This window comes from Coloeus monedula, assembly GCF_965178545.1.
Source record: "Coloeus monedula genome assembly, chromosome: 16".
Classification (NCBI taxonomy): Eukaryota; Metazoa; Chordata; class Aves; order Passeriformes; family Corvidae; genus Coloeus; species Coloeus monedula.
Genome location: NC_138796.1, coordinates 5,662,401 through 5,682,293, shown reverse-complemented (window position 1 = coordinate 5,682,293; position 19,893 = coordinate 5,662,401). Strand labels below are relative to the sequence as shown.

Below are 19,893 nucleotides of genomic sequence, written 5' to 3'. Positions count from 1 at the left end.
CAAAGTCCAGTTCTTGGATGTTTTTCTTTAAATGGGGGTTGGTTGTTTGTTTGTTTTGCCTCAAAATAGCATATTTAAGCTCAAGCTCACTTCAGTAAATTACAGGCTCTTGCTTTCTCAGTAAAAATCACCTTCAGAAAGGGTTTGGCAACTTAAAATAAATGAGAATTATATTTTAAAAACATCCCACTGTGTAAAGACAAGAATCAAACCAAAATACTTCAAGTCAGCTCCTTGGAAAACTCCAGGAGTTTGGCACAGCAGAAAGGGACTTATAAGAAACCAGGAGTTAGTGTTCAAAAGGGGTAAATTGATACACCAGTCTCCAGTAGCAATTCCTTCTAAAGCTTCAGCATTATGATCCTTACAGGAACTGAAATGCAAAGCCCTTTACAAATTCCTACAAATCACTGGGCTTCTGTCTGCTCTGGGAGTTTTTAGACAGTGCAGTTGGATCTGGGGTGTACAAGATAAAGAAATAAATAGTTCCAGGGAAAAGACTCTCTGCCAGACTGACAGGTCCAGGAAGCTGCCAACACTGAATGTTGTTTGACTTAAATCTTCTCAGTTTTATGATTTCTATTACTGTTATTATATTATTCATGTATATACTCGTTTTTATGGCATTATCAGTATGTATTAAAAAGCTTTTCCAAGATCCCACAGTAGTGCTTAAGCTTACAAGTATGGACAGGAGCTACTACTCTCATGCCAACAATTAGAACTAATCATGAGCACAAAGTACTTACACAAGAGTGAGAAAATTAGTTCACTTATCACTGTAGTGAAATTGAAAAGAGAAACTAAATAGAAATATGTTCATGATAGAACGTGGTTAAATTGAAATTGGATTATACTATCAGTTATACCATTTCTGCCCATGAAAGATGATTCAATCTCGAGTAACCAACATCATCTTTTTATGTCTGATCAAAACAATGCTTATTTCAACAGCTCCCTTTCATCTTATTCCACTCTGAAGTATTAGTACAAGATTGACTAGAGAAAAGCACAGATCAAAAATGATACTTTCTTTGTAAATTCTACAGTATTATTTAAAAACACTGTAGGTGGACCAATGAGATTGAAAAGTCTGTCTGTTGAACCAGCAATATTTTTCTGTCTAGAAAAGTTTTCTGGCATTTCTCTTCTGCTGATCTTCCAACAAATCATCACAGTTTGTTCAAGATGGCATTTTCCTGGATGGCATGTATAATTGATGGGTGTCACATTTTTTAAAATGATTGCAAGGTAAATTCAATTTTCCCATTTCCTTGTTTGTGTCCTCTAAGAATCCCTTATCTCCACATATCAATTACCAAGCAGTGACAGAGATAGGATACAAATCACTTCGATGAATGTAATAGCAAAAGTGATTAGAGATAGGGAGAGATTAATTGCATGTGTCAGATATAAATAAAGGGTTTAGGAGACAACCCAGGATTTGGAGCCTCTGTGTGTGTGTACATTCCAGATCTCTCACAGACACTATAACCCCCCCAAACCTTATAAACAGACAAGTGTAACAAGAAGCCATGTTAAAATAATAAGTTTGATTATAGAAACCTCAGCATTTGCCATTTTTTCACAGCAACATGCATAATGTATGTGCATCTGCTGAGGGAACAGACACTCAGTTCTCGTGCAGTTCTGTAGTTTCGCCAGCCACTGAGGAGTCCCCATAACAACAGGGCTGTTCTGTTGCACTTGGGAGAAAAGGAAATAACTATTCTTCCCATAAACCATGCATTTAAAGCTTCATTACATTTGTTGATGTGATATGATGAAAATTAAGTGCCAGATATTGGAACAGGTTTTATGCTGATTTAGGCTGTTTAAGTTCTCTTTAATAGTAAGACTGAAATAATCTTGCAGAAAGTTCATTTTATCATCTTTCCAGATCAAAAGCCACCAGCAGAGGATACCCTGCTTGCCTGGGGCAGAGGCTGCAGCAGATGCACCATGTGTGGCACTAAGTTTTATCAAAAACAGTCCAGAGGAAGATGAAACTGGAGACCAAAGAAGACGTCTACTATTTATCAGGAAGAGCACCGATAGAATATTTGGAACCCCCCTTACCCCCTTCCGCCCAGAAAAAGCTTGAGCTGCCACAGCGGTTTCTTTGCTAAACTGCAGGGATAATAAAGGTGAGCTATCTATCATTTTAACCACAGATTTCCTTCTCTGTCACTACAGTTAAAAGTGAGCAAAGTTTTCCTTTAAGTAGAAGAAAGGTAGAGAATTATGGAAGAGACCTGGCTGATGCTTTAGAAAAAGCTAACAGTGAAATTTGGAGTCCAAGAAGGCTATTAAATCCTGAACATCATCTGTTACTTCTTTGTAATGCATATAAAATCAGTCTACACTGCAGTACAGTGTCACTTTTGCAGTAGATAATAGGATAAAGCACTGAGAATATCAGCCTCCACTGAAACTCCTAGCTCCGGATAAAGCTTAAACTAACATTTGTTCCAATATATCAAACCCAAATCTTTAATGCTAACTCAATTTAGTCCTTTTTCTTACATTAAAATGTGTTTGACTTAAATGCATACATACATCTCAAAGGCATGGTTAAGTCACACTCTATTCTCAAAATAAGAAAAAAGATCCCTATTTAAAATGTATGTCCTTGAGAATAGAGCAAGATTAGAAAAAAAGCACTTTGACAGTATTTGACCAGGGTATTCAAGATGGCTTTTACACAGAATATGTCCTTAGGGTTGAGTGTTAAACCCCAAACACTTCTACAGTCTCCTTTAAATTAACATTTTGGATAACAGAGGATTGTGAAGCATCAGTCAAATGTTAAGTGCCACTCAAAGCCAAAGGCTCGCATTTACTCATGGAACCCCACCACGATATCCTTCCTGGAAATCCTGCTTGACAAAGAGAGAGCAAAACCTTTAAGAAAATGGGAAAGAAATGTGATTCTTTCAAAGAATGACTTTAAACCAGTGCACAGAGGTTTGAGCTGTGCTATGTTGGACTTCCCCAGTATTTGGTCACAGCCTCAGGCAACCAGGTACAGTCATGGCACAGAAATGTAATTTCATCTCATCCCATATTCCTTCTTTTTCCCCTCACCAAAATAACACCAAAAAGTAAAAAAAAAAGCATCATAGAGGCACCACCACAGCACTGACCCAGAGGGGCTAAAAGAAGCCAGTTCTCTTGGCATGAACTAAAACCAGTTTGACAAGTCTATAGAGCTTGTGTGAATTTGACGTCAGAACAGAAATATCTGTTCCCTGGGGGTGCCAGCCCATTCCTTTTTTCCTGCCTACACCTGAAAGCTGGGACTGGCTATGAAAAATTCATGCCTTTTGTGCTTCAAACATACCCATGAAGGATCCTCAGCATCTGCTGACTTGAACGAACCCTGATGGTTAATATGAAAACTCATGTTAGTAAAATGCTCTCTTCCAGAGAGGAGAATGTCTGCTCAGAATCTTCTGAAAACTTATCTTCTTACCACACCTGACAGAAGGATGTCAAGAGGAACATCCTATCAAACACACTGACAGGTAACAGGCCACTTTCCCCCCCACCTCTTTCTTTCCTGACAACATAAAGAATATTTCATTCTTACAGACACTAAAAGTGACCCAAGTGTCCTGTGCAATCTTGAGAGCTTTCCTTTACAGCAGAAAACCAACCAAACCAGAACTTTGTGTAAATTCAGTCCCTGTGAGCCTGAAACGGGACTTTTGCCTTCTGTAAAATTTATGTCTTGATACATTAAGTTGAAGAACAAAATAGGCACCAAGCTGGGACAAACAGGGTATATTTAGCCTCATGTCAATGTCTGCCATAACAGAATAAAATTCTTCTGGTCATGAGTGGAGGTTGGGCAGAACAACATGACACTCTCATACTTTAACTTAATTGCAAGGCAACCAAGCCAGGAGTTTAATTTTCAGCCCCCAACTTTTTCTTTCCCTATTTTATTTTTTTTTTAAGCATTGCCAGTGCCCAAGGGAAAAATTTATCTTCGTTAAATGATAATTGGCTTTATTATCTTTGACTCTTCAGAAATGCTGGCTGGCAAGGTTTTTAAAATTTTCATCAATCTTGTTTTCTGTTTTCACAAAGCCTGCATCAGAAAATGACATCAGGCTGCAGAACACTCTGTATCTCCTGGTGTTACCAATAGGTCTGGAGACTATCTAATTTACTAATAAATCTATTGGAATGACATGCATCTCAATATTTCACAGCTTAACAAGGAGGTGCAGGAGCAAGGCCCTGAATTGCAGTTCCGGACGATTAGCGCCACAAAACCAATTGAAGCAGGAGCATCTAAACTGTCACAACAGCTTACACACACCCACCTCCTGCAAACCAGCCATTTAAATCATTTACTGAGGCCCACATTTTTCATAAAATGCTTCAACTGGACTCAGAAAAAGACAAACACGCCCTTAAAAGTTTCCAGGAGTGGGCCAGTGGTGCTCACAGAAAGCATTGCACTCAAGTCAATAATGGAAATACCTCGCCAGGGCTTTGCCAGCTTCTTCCCAAGTGGCTCCAGAGTCTGGCCTCGGCATCATATCATAAAGTGGAAGGACATGGATTGAGTATCCTGCAGGGAGTAGCTCAGCCAGCTCTTCACAGCAATAAAAAGCTCCCTATGAATCTTTCTTTTTTCCCCCCATTTCCAAGAAACCCACTTAAACTCTTGACTTACATACTAAAATCTCTCATGGTTTCATTAAGAAGCTCTAAATGTCCCTGCTCCCTCCCTCTTTACCCTCAAAAAACCTTCATGCAAAAGTAGCACAGCCAACAGCAAAGTACCATGTACTAATTTTTTTTGTTTGCTTTGGTGTTTCTGGGGAGTTTTGGTTCATGGGGTTTATCATTACTTTTGGAGATTTGGGGGTTTGAGTTTGTTTGGTTGAATTTTGTTTGTTTTTAAGCTTCATACTACAAGCAAAAGAGTTGTGATGCAGTTTCAGAGATATTTAGCTGTTACACTGAGAATGGCCTTCAAGGAAATAAGGGTTTATGATGGCCTTATTTGAATGAACACTTCAATCTTTAGGTGCCCTGCCAACACTGGTAAAACCAAAGAATGTCACTTTATTCCCTGACAAGCCACAATCCTTTGGATTAGACCTGACCATCTGTGCTGCAGGACATGTCTGGCTGTGGGAGAATAGGCACAGGAAAGAAAAAGCCAAAAGAATTAAGGATCTGTTTACGATACCATCATCAAACCTATTGCTCAATAGATGGAAACAGGAAAAAGCCATTTAGGATTTTCCAACGGTTATTACTGAAGAGCAGTATTTACATCCCAAAAGCTTGCACCAGCCCAGAGATAATTCTCACACCACTCCAATCACGTTAGGAAGCTCCAGCAACGGGGTTTATACTGAAACCCTCCCCAGCACCAATAGTGAATTCTCAACAAGGAGTGAGTAATTTGAGTTAAAACCCAAAATGAGTGCTGTTACTATTTCCACTGCCAAACTCTCAACTTTCAGACTTTCTGATTTTCCAAGCCAAAATTTGTGTTATTTACATGAAAGCTTTGACATATGGTTAAAAAGAAAAAAAAAAAAAAGTGGCAGGATTTTCATTAGTGTAGTACACAGTTCAACTCATTTTAAGACATTTTAAATTTAGGACTAATTTATGACATCTCACACTAATTTCAGATGTGACGTTATTCCCAATATGCTGCCTGTTGGACATAATTTTTATTTCCCCAGAGCTTGTCACCTCAGAGATGATCTAATCCTCCTGAAGTCAGTGGAAACTAGTCCCCTTGAAAGAAACAACCATGGTTCTCAAGCACAGCTGGGTGGGCCTCATGCTGTGTCACACTCAGACACATGGGTTTAGGGCAGGCATGTAGAACACAGGGGTTCAGCCAACACAGGGACTCAGCTGTTGAGAAAAAACACTGCTCAATATTTGGATCTGCTCACAGAGTGACCAAATCTACTGGGAAATAAATCTTTAGTGCCTTTGCACCAAGGGTGTGTAAGGACCAGGCTGGCAGAGCGATGGGGACGCAGCGCGTACCTGAAACACCCAAATGTCCCCAAGAGCTGAGCATTCCCCTAAGCCCTGGCTTCATTTCCACATGTGGCCAACCTCAGAACATGGAGAAAAGCAAACCCAAGCACAGCCAAAGCAACTCTGACCAGCCTGCAGGCTTTCTCTTGTGGCTGTTTCCCAGCTTCCCTGCACGTTTGCAATCAGGGGCAATGGGTGGGTGTGAGACTTCAGAGTGTTGGACTCGGTGAGCTGCAGTTTAGACTGACAAGAAACAAAATGTCTTTACTGTTAATACTCAGCCCCATAAGAGAATTCAATGTGATTGGGGCTTTTAGACTGCTTTTGAAACATGTTCAGCATCCTCTAATCTCTTCACATCACATGTATCAAATATAGTTATTAATTGAAGGACAGTTCAGTGTATTTTCCAGGTGATGCTCAAACTCCATTTACCTTCAGCCACAATTCAACAGATGACTTTAATCTACAATATAAAGCCCTGTAACTCATCTTCTGCTCAGCTCAGAGCCAGACCTTTCTCCTGCTGTCAGCCTTGTACTTTGGAGAAGAACAGGACAGCTTATAGCTTTCTCAGCTGTTGGAATGATTCTGCAAATATGCTTTTCTTACAGGCTGAAGCAAATCTGACACTGGTCTCCTTCAAGGAATAACGAGCTGTGCATATCTAACACAGTTCTCAGTGAATGGCTGCCCTGGGAATTATCTATAGGGTTTTTTCCTCCTGCCCTCAATAACAGTGGCAGTATGCACACTGAGTCATGCAGCAAGGTTGTACTCAATAATTAATATATCATCTACTTGCACAGAGATTGGCTATTCCACTTTACTTGGAGTTTATTGGATTTTGATTAAACTGTTTTTAAATTTTATACATGTCCTAATGGAAAATTACAAGTGTCATCCCTCCTAACAACCCATAAGATTCAGACAGTGACAAGTCAATGCAGTATCTTCCTCATCTGCGTTACCTTTAACAATCTGTTTCCAACCTCCTGCTTGAATTCTTTACTACTCTTCCAAAATATGTCATTTTTCTGCAACCATTCTCTGCATATTGCTTCAGGACTATATTTTTGCCCGATTTTTTTCTGTTACTGGACCAAAAATATTTATGTGATACATTACATAGAAATTAATAACTTTAGTCCTCAGATCAAAGTTCAGAACAACCATGTAAATGCAATTTTCTTTACAGACTCCAATGCCTTACAGCCAGTGCCTTCCTCCAACACACACACACAGCCTTAATAACCCTGGCTATCAAGGTGTCAATTCACAAACCTCATTGGCTGACATTAATTCTAAAAGCAAATCCATTTTTGGCTTTCCATCTTGTCTCATGCTTCATTTTCTTTTATCCATTTTATCTTTCCTATTTGCCACATTCCAGGCAGACTTCGCATTCATGGTATCAAGTCTGTGAGCATTTTGGAGTGTTTTCTTTTCCATATGCCCATATTACTTTCTGCTTTGCATAGCACTTGTTATGCATGCATGATCACAGACTATTTGTAGCATTAATTAAGACATGAAATTAAAGTGGGAAGTATGCTATTGGTCACATAATACAAACAACACAAATTTGCTTTAAAAATGAAATTACTAAAGTGTTAGCAAACCTCTTCATACTGTCAGAAATAATAATGTTTACAATCTACATGCCACAGTACAGCCAGAATTCACAAGTGGATTTGGAATATTATTTCCACTTCAGAAAGATACACATAAAACCCCTGAGCAGTTCATTTAGTTTAGATACTTGTCTGGAAGAAAACAGAGGTTTGTGTCTCCTGCTGCCTGTCAAACCTTCCAGCTGCTGCCCCCAGTGTTCCCAGCCCCACTACCAGGGCTTCCTATCTTTGTCTAAGAATAGCTTTCCTTGAAATACAATTAGAAATTTTAGCAGAAAAGTCACTGTTTCTTAGAAATGAAATGTTTCACAGGTCTGTAATGTTCTGGATGGATTTCTGACAAACACAAGCATAGTTCCAAAAGCTATTTCCCTAGAAACCCAGACTCCCAAGATTTGCTATTGTAAGGAAACAAGCCAACAGGGATTGTCCCAAATCTAATGGTACCCAAGATCAGGAGATCTGCAGCATCTCATCATGCCATTGACGTAGAGCTGAGTCCTGCATCTTTTAGAAGCCCAAATTATAAGGGCTGCCACTGCCATCAGTGACTTACTCCATCACCTCTTCCCTGTCTCTACAAGCAAAACGAGGAACCTCCCCTCTCCCACAGCACTATCACACTCCCTCTTCTCACTGCCACATAAATAATACCTTTATCAAGTGCCTCATACAAGGAGTCAAGCCATTCCACATGTTTAGAATATTAATTTTTCATACAAACAGGTTTACTGGATGTTTTACAAGAGTTTGCACGTGCACATTTCTGCTGAACGTGCACCTTGGCAGACCCAGTGTGCAGCCATCTCCCTGACCTCGGTGCTCTGCTGCAAAACCCACTCATGGAATATCTCTGTAGTGCTGGTGTTAATACAACCTTTGTAATGTAAAATAATGAGTAATAACAATGAAATGCATGTTCCCTGGGACTCTGTGATAACTCCAGGTAAAAATAATGCCATAAACTGGGAATAGATTCATAAATAAATTTGCACTCAGAAGGATGACTTGTTTACTTAGGCACAATGGAAAACAACCCATTATAAACACCTGCATTAAAAAGAAATTATAATCACAACTTCACAATAAACAGTGAGGGATATCATCATGTACCTGCCTCGCACAAAGTAAACCACCAGACAAAGGGCTTTGAGGGTGATTTGTGGAGGGCATCTCCTCCCTCTTTTGCACAAGGGGTTCAGCGTGCTCCAAACCAAGAAGGAAACACTGACCTCTTTTAAAGGTCCAATCCTTTGTTAGCAAGGCTTTTTATTAGGGCAGCCTTTGTGAGTCCTGTCTGCAGCCCCCGTGTGACAGCACATTCTCCACAATTTGGGTACTCACGTGCTACGCTGAGATGAATGAAGGGACTCGTCTTGTTCTCCCCGTTCTTTTCGTTGACTGCCTGGACATAGTAACCTCCTGCATCCACCACTGATGTCCCCAGGATCACCAGCTGGTTCTCCAGGGTGATGGCTCTGTTTAGAGAAGAGAAAGATCACTTTGAAGCCATCAGAAGAATGTTATCCACTAGGCAAAAACCATACAACCCTTCAAACTTGATAGCATGATATGACATTCACTGATCATATAAATCAAGATGTTGCAGAATCAAAACCAGACCCATTTCAAACACATTTGCAGGAAAAAGATCTCAGATGCCTCTAGGCCTTCTCTCTTTAGATCAAGTAAGATGTTCATGGTGACACACAGAAAGAGCTACAACACATAAAACTGGGACAGCTTAAATGGCGATAAGAAGTTATGCAAGGAACAGCAAATGACACCAGTGACCACCAGGCTGCAAACTGCATCTTTGTGGGGTGACGACAGTCCTGGCAATCATCAGGGTGCTGCAAAGCTAGATTTATTGAAAATCCTCTCAACAAGTGGAAGGCAGCCTGTTAAAGTGAAACTCAAGGAATAACACACAGTTCATTGAAGTAAGAAAGTAAAAATCAAAGGCAGCGGAACCTCCAAAGGTAAACTTTCTTAATTTATGGCATTGCCAATTATCACCTCATCAGAGACAATAACATGGGCTGTAACAGAGACCATCTGTGTGTGGAGAGGCAGGGAGGGTTCTTCTTTCATCCCAAAGCAGGTAGGACAGCACAACCCTGTAGGTAACTGGCAGGGGCCTGGAGGAGTCACAAACGTCTTTTTCTAACACAATTCTGTTCTTAGGGCTGCTGCACAACAAAGGTTCCTGTGAACTCCCTCATAGGCAGCATTACCCACTTGGCTACTTTACTTTTCACATGGATTAGATGCCCTTTTCTTGACTATAAAAGATAAAGGATTAACCTAGAGAAAACATGTAAATATTCAAGGATTTGACTGACAGGCCACAGGAAGCTCCAAAACCAGTAAGATTAAAGCAAATGCAAATTTCCAGGGAAAACCTGTGGAGCAAAAATCTGACCTACTGCAGCCTGGGACAGGCACAGACTTGGAAATCTGAGGGTAAGGTTGGGAGGAGGAAATTCCCTTCACTTCTAATACTTAATGAGAAGCCATGCTGAGTTCAGCTGTGCTGTTAGACATATCACTGAGCATGAGAGTGAAACAACTTATAAAATTATTATATTGGAGGAACAAGCTCACACATTGATAGGCTCAGAAAGAGTCAGCACTGAGTGAAAGCATTTGTGCACTAATCAGTCAATAATAAACACCCCTGCATTCCATCCTCCTGTTTTGGCATGGGGTGGTTACCCTTAACAATAAACAGCTATTTTGCTCTGAAAAAGCGTTTAAAGAAACAGTGTAAATCACACATTCCCAGTGCAGCATAGTGGTTTTTATACATAGGGAGGGCATAAGAAATTATAGTGAGAACACAGCCGTGTTCAAAGCCAGACATTTCATTCATAACACTTTAATTTTCTGATGTGGATACAAAGGAACCTGAACTTCTGTAAAGCTATCATGGCATCAGAGAACCATTTAGGCTGGAAAAGATCTTTAAGATCTTTGAGTCCAACCATTCCCGCAGCACGGCCATGGTCACCACTGACCCATGTCCCCAAGTGCCACATCCTCATGGCTTTTAAATCCCTCCAGGGATGGAGACTCCAGCACTGCCCTGGGCAGACTGTGCCAATGCTTGAGAATCCTTTTGGTGAAGAAATCATTCCTAATATCCAACCTAAACCTTCCCTGGTGCAGGGAACTTTAAGCCATTGCTTCTTGTCCTGTTTGGGAACTGCAGAGAACAAAAAGGTCCCCCGAGCCTCCTCTTCTCCGGGCTGAGCCCCCCCAACTCCCTCAGCTGCTCCTCAGACTTCTACTCCAGACAATAATAAAAAAACCTGCTGAAAAATGAAGCTAAATGTTCAGCTCTGAAATCAGTCATCACACATCACCTAAAGATCCTGTCTACAACATCTTCCTTGGCAATTTTTATTATAAAAGCTACTTTAAAAAAAAAAAAAAAATCACAGTATGGTTGGTGGTTTTTTTTGTTTTATTCAATGAGACTATACTAGTTTAATTGATTTAGAAAATTAATCAAAGAAACTGTGATAAATTTACAGAGTGGGAATATAAAATACAATTAAATAAGACATTTGATAGAGCAAATAAAGATAAAATTCCACTGCAGTGCTAATAATTGAATATTACAAGACAATTACATTTACACTCACTTCTACTTCAATTCTAAAGAAAGCAGTATTAGAAAGATTCTTTGAAAATACTGAAATATATTTCACGCTGCTTTGATTCCAGGTACAACTGAACCCAGAGTTTTAAAGGCAATCCTTGAATACCGCTGTGGTGGACACTGTTATTATCTGCATTAAATTGGCTGAAAATTTTGAGACAAACCATTAAACTCATTATATAATAATCAAGACCAAAGGAAATGAAAATGTATTTACTAAGGAAATTGTTGAAAATGAAGTGGGGGTTTTCATTATAATACAAATTTTTACTGGAGTGTGAGCAAAATTTAACATTTGTGAGTGAAAAGTAAGTAAATTTTAGAAACTAATCTACATAAGCATAGATGTTTGATATTAATTTGTATTTAAAAAAGAGTTAGAAGATAATACAACTCCTGAAGGCAGCTCTTAGGGGTCATCAATTACATGGTCAAAGTTAGATTAAATCTCCCCAAATGAGTTATTGATATCTTAATAGTTCTGTGAAAAATGGAGCATCCTGGGTTCGTTAAGTGCAGGCAGGTACGGAGCCAGCCAGGAGCCCTCCCAGGCTCTGGAGTTTTATTTAGATCACACACGAGCCTCGTGCATCAGGAAAATCAATCAATCAGTCACATTTTCAGGACTCATTAATGCCAACATTTCTAAACCCTCTGAAACTCCAGGGCCCAGCCCTTACCAGGGTTGCAACCACTATCTGCACAACAGCTGCACAGAGACTCTGAAAACTGGCTTAATGTGTTTTCCTGGGCTTATTGTTTGTTTTCATTGTCTGATATAACTTTTAAATTCTGACAGCACCACTCTGGTGTTCCAAGGAAAATCTGATTCCTGGGTGCTCAGTTTAGCAGCACATTTGATGATGACTGCAGCAGATGGAGTGGGCCTGTCAGTAATTCATACCCAGCACGGGACTCATGAAAAATATAAATATTGCTTTTTTTGAAGCACTATCGAACTTAACTCAATCTAACATTTTCAAGACAGGAGCAACCAGCAAGCAAACTAAGCAGACTGATCCTCTGGGATTTCTTAAGTGTAGGAAAGGAGCATTGTAAAGCACACATTTTAATAGAAGAATGGTTGGATTTCTCTGGAGCTCAGCAGAAGCCTGTAGGGAACAGCAGCAGCCAGGGCTGGCAGTGGGAGGTGGTTGTAACAGTGGATCCAGGGTTATCATATCCAAAAGCACCTCAGTGGCACCTTCACCACAAAAGCAAATGGAAACAGAACCAGACTGATCTCAAAGCAAAGCCAAGGGGGGCCTTTGATGACAAATTGTTTTTAAGAGACGCTGTTTAATTAAAGGTTGTGGACTTGAGGGGATGGGAAAAGGCAGCAGTGACAGACACAGATCATACAGCCCATTATTCTAAACATCAGAACATAGAACAGCACCTCCTGAGGTTTCCTCACTTCCACTCACTGCAGCCAGAATTGAGCACTTGGATACCTGGTCTAAGGTAAAGCATTCCTGCCCTTGGCACAGGAAATAGATCATCTTTATGGTCCCTTCCAACCCAAACTATTCCATGACTGTACAGACTGGAATTTTTAATTGCACCTTTTCAAGTTGTCCAAATACTATAAACTCTGCTGCAAATAATCTCTAAGCTTGATCTAGAGCTTATGGGAATTCTTCTGTTAAAATCAATGGAACATGAATCAGAATTTTAAAAGTGAAGATAACTTTTCAAAAGGGCCATTCTTACGGCCTTTAAGAGAAAGGTTTTGCAGTTAATGCTGTGAATGAACCCTTCAGTATCTCAAATAGGTGGATTTAGATTAATAATGTTTTTATGTGAAAATACCAAAATCTACTCTACAAGTAGATAATTCCCCAAAGTTAGATATTTGTTATGTTATTAGTCTACCAGATTACACAAAAAGTAGATAATACTGGGATATAAAAACATAAAATGAAAATCGGGGTAACCTGATTAGGCTCTCTTTCAGAAGTCACCATCTGCTCCTGAGCCAGCATGCAATATTTTAGTACAAAGGCCTTCATAAAGCCTCTTTTCCAATATTACCTCCAGCTAATACGATTATCAATCCCTCTATACCAGATATTTTTAACTGGAGAGCCTCTGCTCCCCTTTCAAAAACTTTTGTCCACCACTGCACAGCAAGGCCTGATCTCCCTGTGACCCAGACACCACAGAGGAACAGTGATGCTGACAGAAAAGGGAGCAATTATGGAGTAATAACAGAATAATTACTGCAAGAGTTCCCCCATGGGCTTCCCCTCTTGGAAAAGCAGGGATCTGCTGCAGTTGCACACACAGCTGTTCCAGGGGATCCCTGTGCATGCACAGCTTAACCCAGCCAGCACTTCACCACCCTCGCATCTCCCAGTGCTGAAGGGGAATTATTAATTAAAATTATTTAAATACATGTGTCCCACAAACAGCCTGTGTTTCTCAGGACTCAATCACAGGGAAAAATATTTGTGCTAGAGTAGCACCTCCACAGGGACAGAGCACCAGGAGTTGTGGTTGGACGGCAGTTTCATGGGGTATTATTTAGGTTCCAGGTACACTGTCACTGCAAATCAACCATCTATTAATAAAACCTTTATACTTACACAGGCACTGAGTATTAAGTACAACTACACTGAGTTTACAATCAGGGCAGTTCATACACTGCTTCTCTAACTATGTCAGGGCACAGCGTGTGTTTCTGGGAAGTGACTGGGATTTCTAGTCATGAAAGCATCCCAGGGTCACACAAGAATATCCAAGACAGTCCTAATGGCCAGGCAGAGGACAAACACTACCATGAAGTGAAGGACAACCAGCCACTGATGGGTTTAGCAGATCTGTTTCCAGGAAGAGTTGAGAGCAACTGCAGAATTTCCATGTTTTATGCTTGGCTTCTCTATTCTCTGGTTTTGGGGCTTGCAAGGTCTTGGGTTAATAAGGCTGCAGGCATCAATCCCTGTGCTTCTTCATGAACACAATACACTAAATCTGTTCTGTGTAAAACAAGTGGACAGAAAACTGCACTTGACAAATCATCAGTGATCCTCGACCTGACTGGAAAGTGAGATCAGGTAGAAACCCACAGGGTCTGTCTTTGGCCTGGCTTAATGTTTTCATCGGTGTTTGTTGGCTGAATATAGATTTCACTTACTAAATCTGCTGATAAAGTCCCAAAGACTCTGAAAGACAGAATCAGAATTACAAATGCAAGAGACCTGGTCAAGCCTCTCCACAAGACTGAGGTTTGCAGTTCAATGAACAAGCTCAAAACACTGTATTTAAGAAAGAATAAGTGACTGAGCAACAGGCAAACCCTGCAAGGGGATGTGCAAACAGCAGTGTCACTGGGAAATCTAAGAAATAGCCATGTTTCTCACCCAGCATGGCCTCCACTCAGTCCTGGCTATTAGATTTAAATGTGTGGATAAATCAAGAAGAATCCAAACGGCACCAAAACAGTATCACAGCCATCCACTCCCCTCCTCTGCCACCCATCTGATCCAAAGAATCATCCAGAGAACGTGATGTGCAGGAGAACACTCAAAACAAAAAAAACCAAACCCCAACTCATCACAAGCATCTTCATGTACATACAGGACTGCTACAAAAAAAGTATCTCAGATTTTAGCAGAATTGCCAAATATTGAGTCTTGTTATGAAAATCTTAGCAGCTCGCCCTCGGAAAGCTTATTTTTGGTCTTTGGAGATAGAAGCTCCCAGAAAAGATCCTCAGATGAATTATCCCAAATGTATATTTTTAAATCATGCCCATATCAAGCAATTACTTAGCTAGAGACTAAAAACCCCACAAAACAAAACCCAGGATAATCACTATATAATTGATCACGAGAGAGATGTTTACAATCTGCCAATCCAGAGGCAAGGAATTGGAGCAACAAACTAAGGAATAATATTCCTAAATGCACTATTTATGTTAAAACTTTTTTTTCTCCCCAGGTTTTCAGCAGCTTCAATTCTTACTTAATGCAGCTTAATTTTATCACACAACTTTGCTCCTTTGGTTTTGTTTGTGGTTTTTTAAAAAATATTATTACATTTTAAGCAGCAAGAGTTAGTGCAGCTGATATAAGAACTTGAAGGTGCTTAAATCCCAGCTCCTGGGCTTTATCTTGCTGAACCACACTGAGGTGTGGCTGGTTGTGCTATGCCAGCAGCAGCATTTCTCAGGCTAATAGAAAAAAAAAAAAAAAAACAACCAACCCCAGGCTTTCAAGACAAAATACACATCTCAGTCAATAACAGAAAGCAAAGACTCAGAAAAAAATAAGTCAATTTTCTTCAGCCTCCTCTTCTTATAAAACTCTTATAGCATTCCAGGTATTTGTAAGCAGGGTGTCTATTTTTCTTCCCTCTCCAGTTTATGGTATAATCAACACATTGAACTCCACTTGTGCACTCACCAGCTGTTGCTATGGACATTGCTGGCAACCACGGGGAGGAAGAATCATGGAAATTTTTTTTTAATACAAATGGGTTATTTAAACAAAACATTGCAGTTAAAAAGTACCATAGGCTGTTGATCTACACAGCTGGCTGACTTCACTGACAGCAAGCACAAAGACTATTTGTAATCATTTGGGATTTTATAGTTCAATTTTCAGAGACAGACATGAATATTGCTTCACTTTATGATAGTTCTCCTGAATTGATTATTCAGGGTGCTGTGGGTGTTTTTAAACACTGATTTGTTCCCCTTTCCTTCACTGTGGAAGGAAAACTTGTGTTATTAAATTATATCTTCATTTCTGATAAAACATGTCAGCATAATGGTATGTGCTCTAGTGCTTTGTGGCAAAGTGTGGAAGGGTTTCCTGTTGAATATTGTATATTCATACCATTAGTTCACTGAGACACATTTGTTTTTATTCTGAGTACATAAGCCATGGCTGTGAACTGCACTAACTATAAAACAAATTAGCAGCAGCACGGCCCTGTCACAGGGCCATGCCCTGAAGGGATAATTGATCATGGAACAATGACAAAGGAAACTTCAACCTCTTAACAGCATATTTAACACATATTTAGACATGCCACAACTGTGCCTACTTAAATGCTCCCAACTTTCCTTTATTAATGTTCCTGAATCTGCCCCAGTGCCATTTCTGCCTTTTTAATTCCTGATTTCACATGCATCTCATTCAGAACCATCTCCATTTTCACACAGGTGTAGCTGAGAATAAGATTTGGCACAGCTAGGTATGAGAACACATAGTCTCAAGGACTCAGAAATCTGTATCACAGCAACTGAAATCGCCACACCATTTGGAAATAAAATACCAAATCTTGGACAGGTCAGTGTTTTTGCTCAGTTTTCTCAGATGAAAAAAGTCCTTCAGCAGCAAAATACATGCACATGAATATATTTAAAACTGATATCCAGAGTACACAGAGTGTACAGTGACAACTGCTGTCTGTAACCAGCAAACCTAATGGCAGCTGATTTTCATCTCTGAAGATGAAACCCACAGGTGGAAGACCTTAAGAGGCCAGTACCTGCAGTGGCTACTTCTTATTGTATGAACCAAAGGCTTTGGTTTCCTTTTAGTGCCAGAAAAATGTATCTCGAGCTTAAAACCAGCAAAATAAATACCCAGGTGCACCACACTTGCTCTACAAGCAAGAGGAACAGCACCAACCTGGCCACTCAGCTCCTTCAGGTGATAATAAACACTCCAAGGGACAGGAAAAACTATACAAGACATAACTTGTAGTAGGGACTCTTGTACCTCAGGACTAACAGTCTGGTAGCCCATTAGTTTTTAGATCTATTACCCTTCCTTTGAATGGTACCAAATCTTTAAACAAAGAGAAAGGATATGGTAAAAAGTGGCCACTGACCCAAGCATCAACCTCTGCTGCTGTCAAAGAGCAGCAGCACTACAGCAATTTATTTAGACAAGTTTTACTATGAAAGGTAATTAAAGATTTAGAGGCATGGATCGATACAACAGCAAACACTATCTATGTACAGCACTGCAGTTTGCCAAGACCAGCATTTGTGTTACTGCTGCAGATTCATCATATGGGGCTATTACACAGTGCCTTAGGTTTGCAGTCTACATCAACATAAGGATTTTGTGGGGTCATTTCTACTCGCACTCTACTGCTGTGCAGCAGAAATTGAGCACAGGCCCTGGAGCCAGGTACACCCAGGTTGGGTTATGTCACCTTGGGTGAGTTATTCAGCTTTTCAGTCTGTATGTTTTGCCAAGAGAAAAAAAGATAACACACGTATATGTTTCTCTCTACGCAAAATAATTTGTCTAGAGGCTTAAATAGTTAATACCTCTGGCACTCAAAAGATGCAGAAGATTATGTAAGTGCTAAACCTTAATGCTCTTTACTTGCCCTTGCATTTCAGTGTGACTATCAGGCATTTGGTTACAACTTCAGGCAAAGCACTGAGGTTCAGCTGATGTAACATCTCCTGAGCTAAACACAGCGGGCAGGTGAGCGCTGCTTCCCAAACACTGGAATTCCAGTAACTCATGGAATTGCACAACTTCCTTCAGCATAATCCCCTTGTACTGGGTACAGAGGCACTCAGTAACAAACACAGACTCCACAAAATCCTGGTTATTACTGACAGTGATTCAGCAGTAGAAACTTCAAGCCAGTCAATCACAGATTTATGTTTTTAATGTCCTTTTAATGCCCATACTGCAAACATTTCCAAGCACTTAAAGTTTGTGACAACATAAAAACCACTGGTTAAAAAGGAGAAATAAGCAGAAATTTAAAAGGAAGCAGCAACTCCTTATTTCTATAATGAACAGGCACAGGATTCATTCAACCAAATGTTGAACAAACATATGAAGCCAAACACTGGAAACTGTGGAATGAAAACTGTGTAACATCACGGCAGCAGCATTTTCTGTTGTGGTTTCTGCCCAGACATGATTTTCTGTCAATAGTGTGTGAAACAGCACAGCAAACTACTGGAAAATACTGGTCTAACAACAGCACTTTATCTTTTAAGTTAGGGGGACATTACTAGTCAAAAAAATACTGGTGGAAAATTTTTCAGAAATAAAAGGAGAAATACTTCCTTCCAATTAATGAGCCAAATATACACAAAGCTGTTGTGCAGCAAAGCTACAGAATTCTAAAAGGTGGAAAGCAAGTTTATGAGAAGGTTTATGTAAGAAACTAAGAAGATAAAAAGAGCTAAAGCTGCACCTAAGCATTTGATGATCCCAGTCCCAGGCAAAGTAGCACTACCTATGGCAAAATCCGTGAAACCTCAATGTGAGCATCAGCATCTTTTAAAAATAGAGTGCCAGAGAACAGAGGCTTTAGACTTTAGGCTTTTATTCCGAAGTAAAGCTGTTTTTCTGGGATCCTTTTGTATGTCCTGCTTGAAGTCCTGTTCAGCCCTTCTCTCCAACTCATCAAGAACACTTCAGTGGCCAGCTCAAGTGTAAATGACACATGATTAAAGGACCATACAGATTTTTATGCTTCCGACGCAAGTGGTGTTGCCAAATCTGGGCACACAGGTACCCTCTCAACTCCACTGATTTTTAAATTACTTGAAATCAAGACACAGGTGTTTTTGTATGACTTACTGCATATTTGACTTCTGAGTCTAATGACACAAATTTCCTTGCCCTAGAGCAATGAAATATATTCAGGGCTTCTGGCTGTAAGGCTTGAGGAAGTCAGGAGGCCAAAGCTCCTGCAGTAAATCTGGCCAGTCCTCCAGTGGAATGACAGCAACTTCTACTTTAGAAATAGTCCCAGAGGTAAAATAAAAAGTGAAGAACTCCAACTCCCTCCCAATACTGAAGCTTTAAGCACCACACGTTCCCTCTAATGAAGACCAATAGAGAGGCTGCATCCCCAGCCCTGTCTTGTTTGCATTTGCTGCATGATCCATAAACACTGTGCCCATCAAGCATGCCAAGGAAACCCTGAAGTGTCAGGAGATACAGCATAGTATCTTCTATTTTATGGCTAACAGAGGCTTTGCAGAGCATTTTTATTCCCATTGCCGAAGAAACACTCGGCTGAGTTCTGTGGCAAAAGAACTCACAAATCCTGGGGAAGAGACACACATGATGCCAGCCCAGCTTGTATTCCTGGGGCTGGGAACAGAGTACTCCACACCCTGCCAGTGCAAGTAATTCCACATAAGAGCTGGACCAGAACAGAAAACCTCTGATGCCCCCAAAGTCTCTGCTGCAATCTGTCTCCACGTATTTATCTCTCTACTTGCAGACATTCCTGCTGCAGAGGTTTTAGGGATTTGCTCCTGCAACGCAGCAAAATGCTGCTCCCTGTGATTCCCCTCATCTGGAGGAGAAGTTCTATTACCCAGTTAATGGCCAGTAGACACAACAGTTCCATCACCTTCAGTTACTGACTCTTTTTATCCACTTTGCCCCGTAATGAGGATCTCTGCTTGCTCACATTTACGCAGCGGCAGCATCAGCTCTCCCCTAATCCTGCCACACATAAAAATAGAAAGATAGATGCAGGAAAACATTAAAATGCCCTTATCACTTGGCTGCAGGGGTATAAACTTAAAATAGGAGATTGTTTTTCTGTTGAAAA

At 40.3% G+C, this 19,893-nt stretch overlaps 1 protein-coding gene across 1 annotated transcript in view; it reads right to left on the bottom strand.

Moving 5' to 3' along the window:
• The window catches only part of SDK1 (sidekick cell adhesion molecule 1), a 381,963-nt gene that overhangs the window by 192,257 nt on the left and 169,813 nt on the right, over positions 1-19,893 (bottom strand). The window contains exon 5 of the mRNA XM_082292298.1: positions 9,009-9,142. Within this exon, the coding sequence (XP_082148424.1) occupies positions 9,009-9,142 (134 nt within the window). The remainder of the gene's footprint in view (positions 1-9,008; positions 9,143-19,893) is intronic.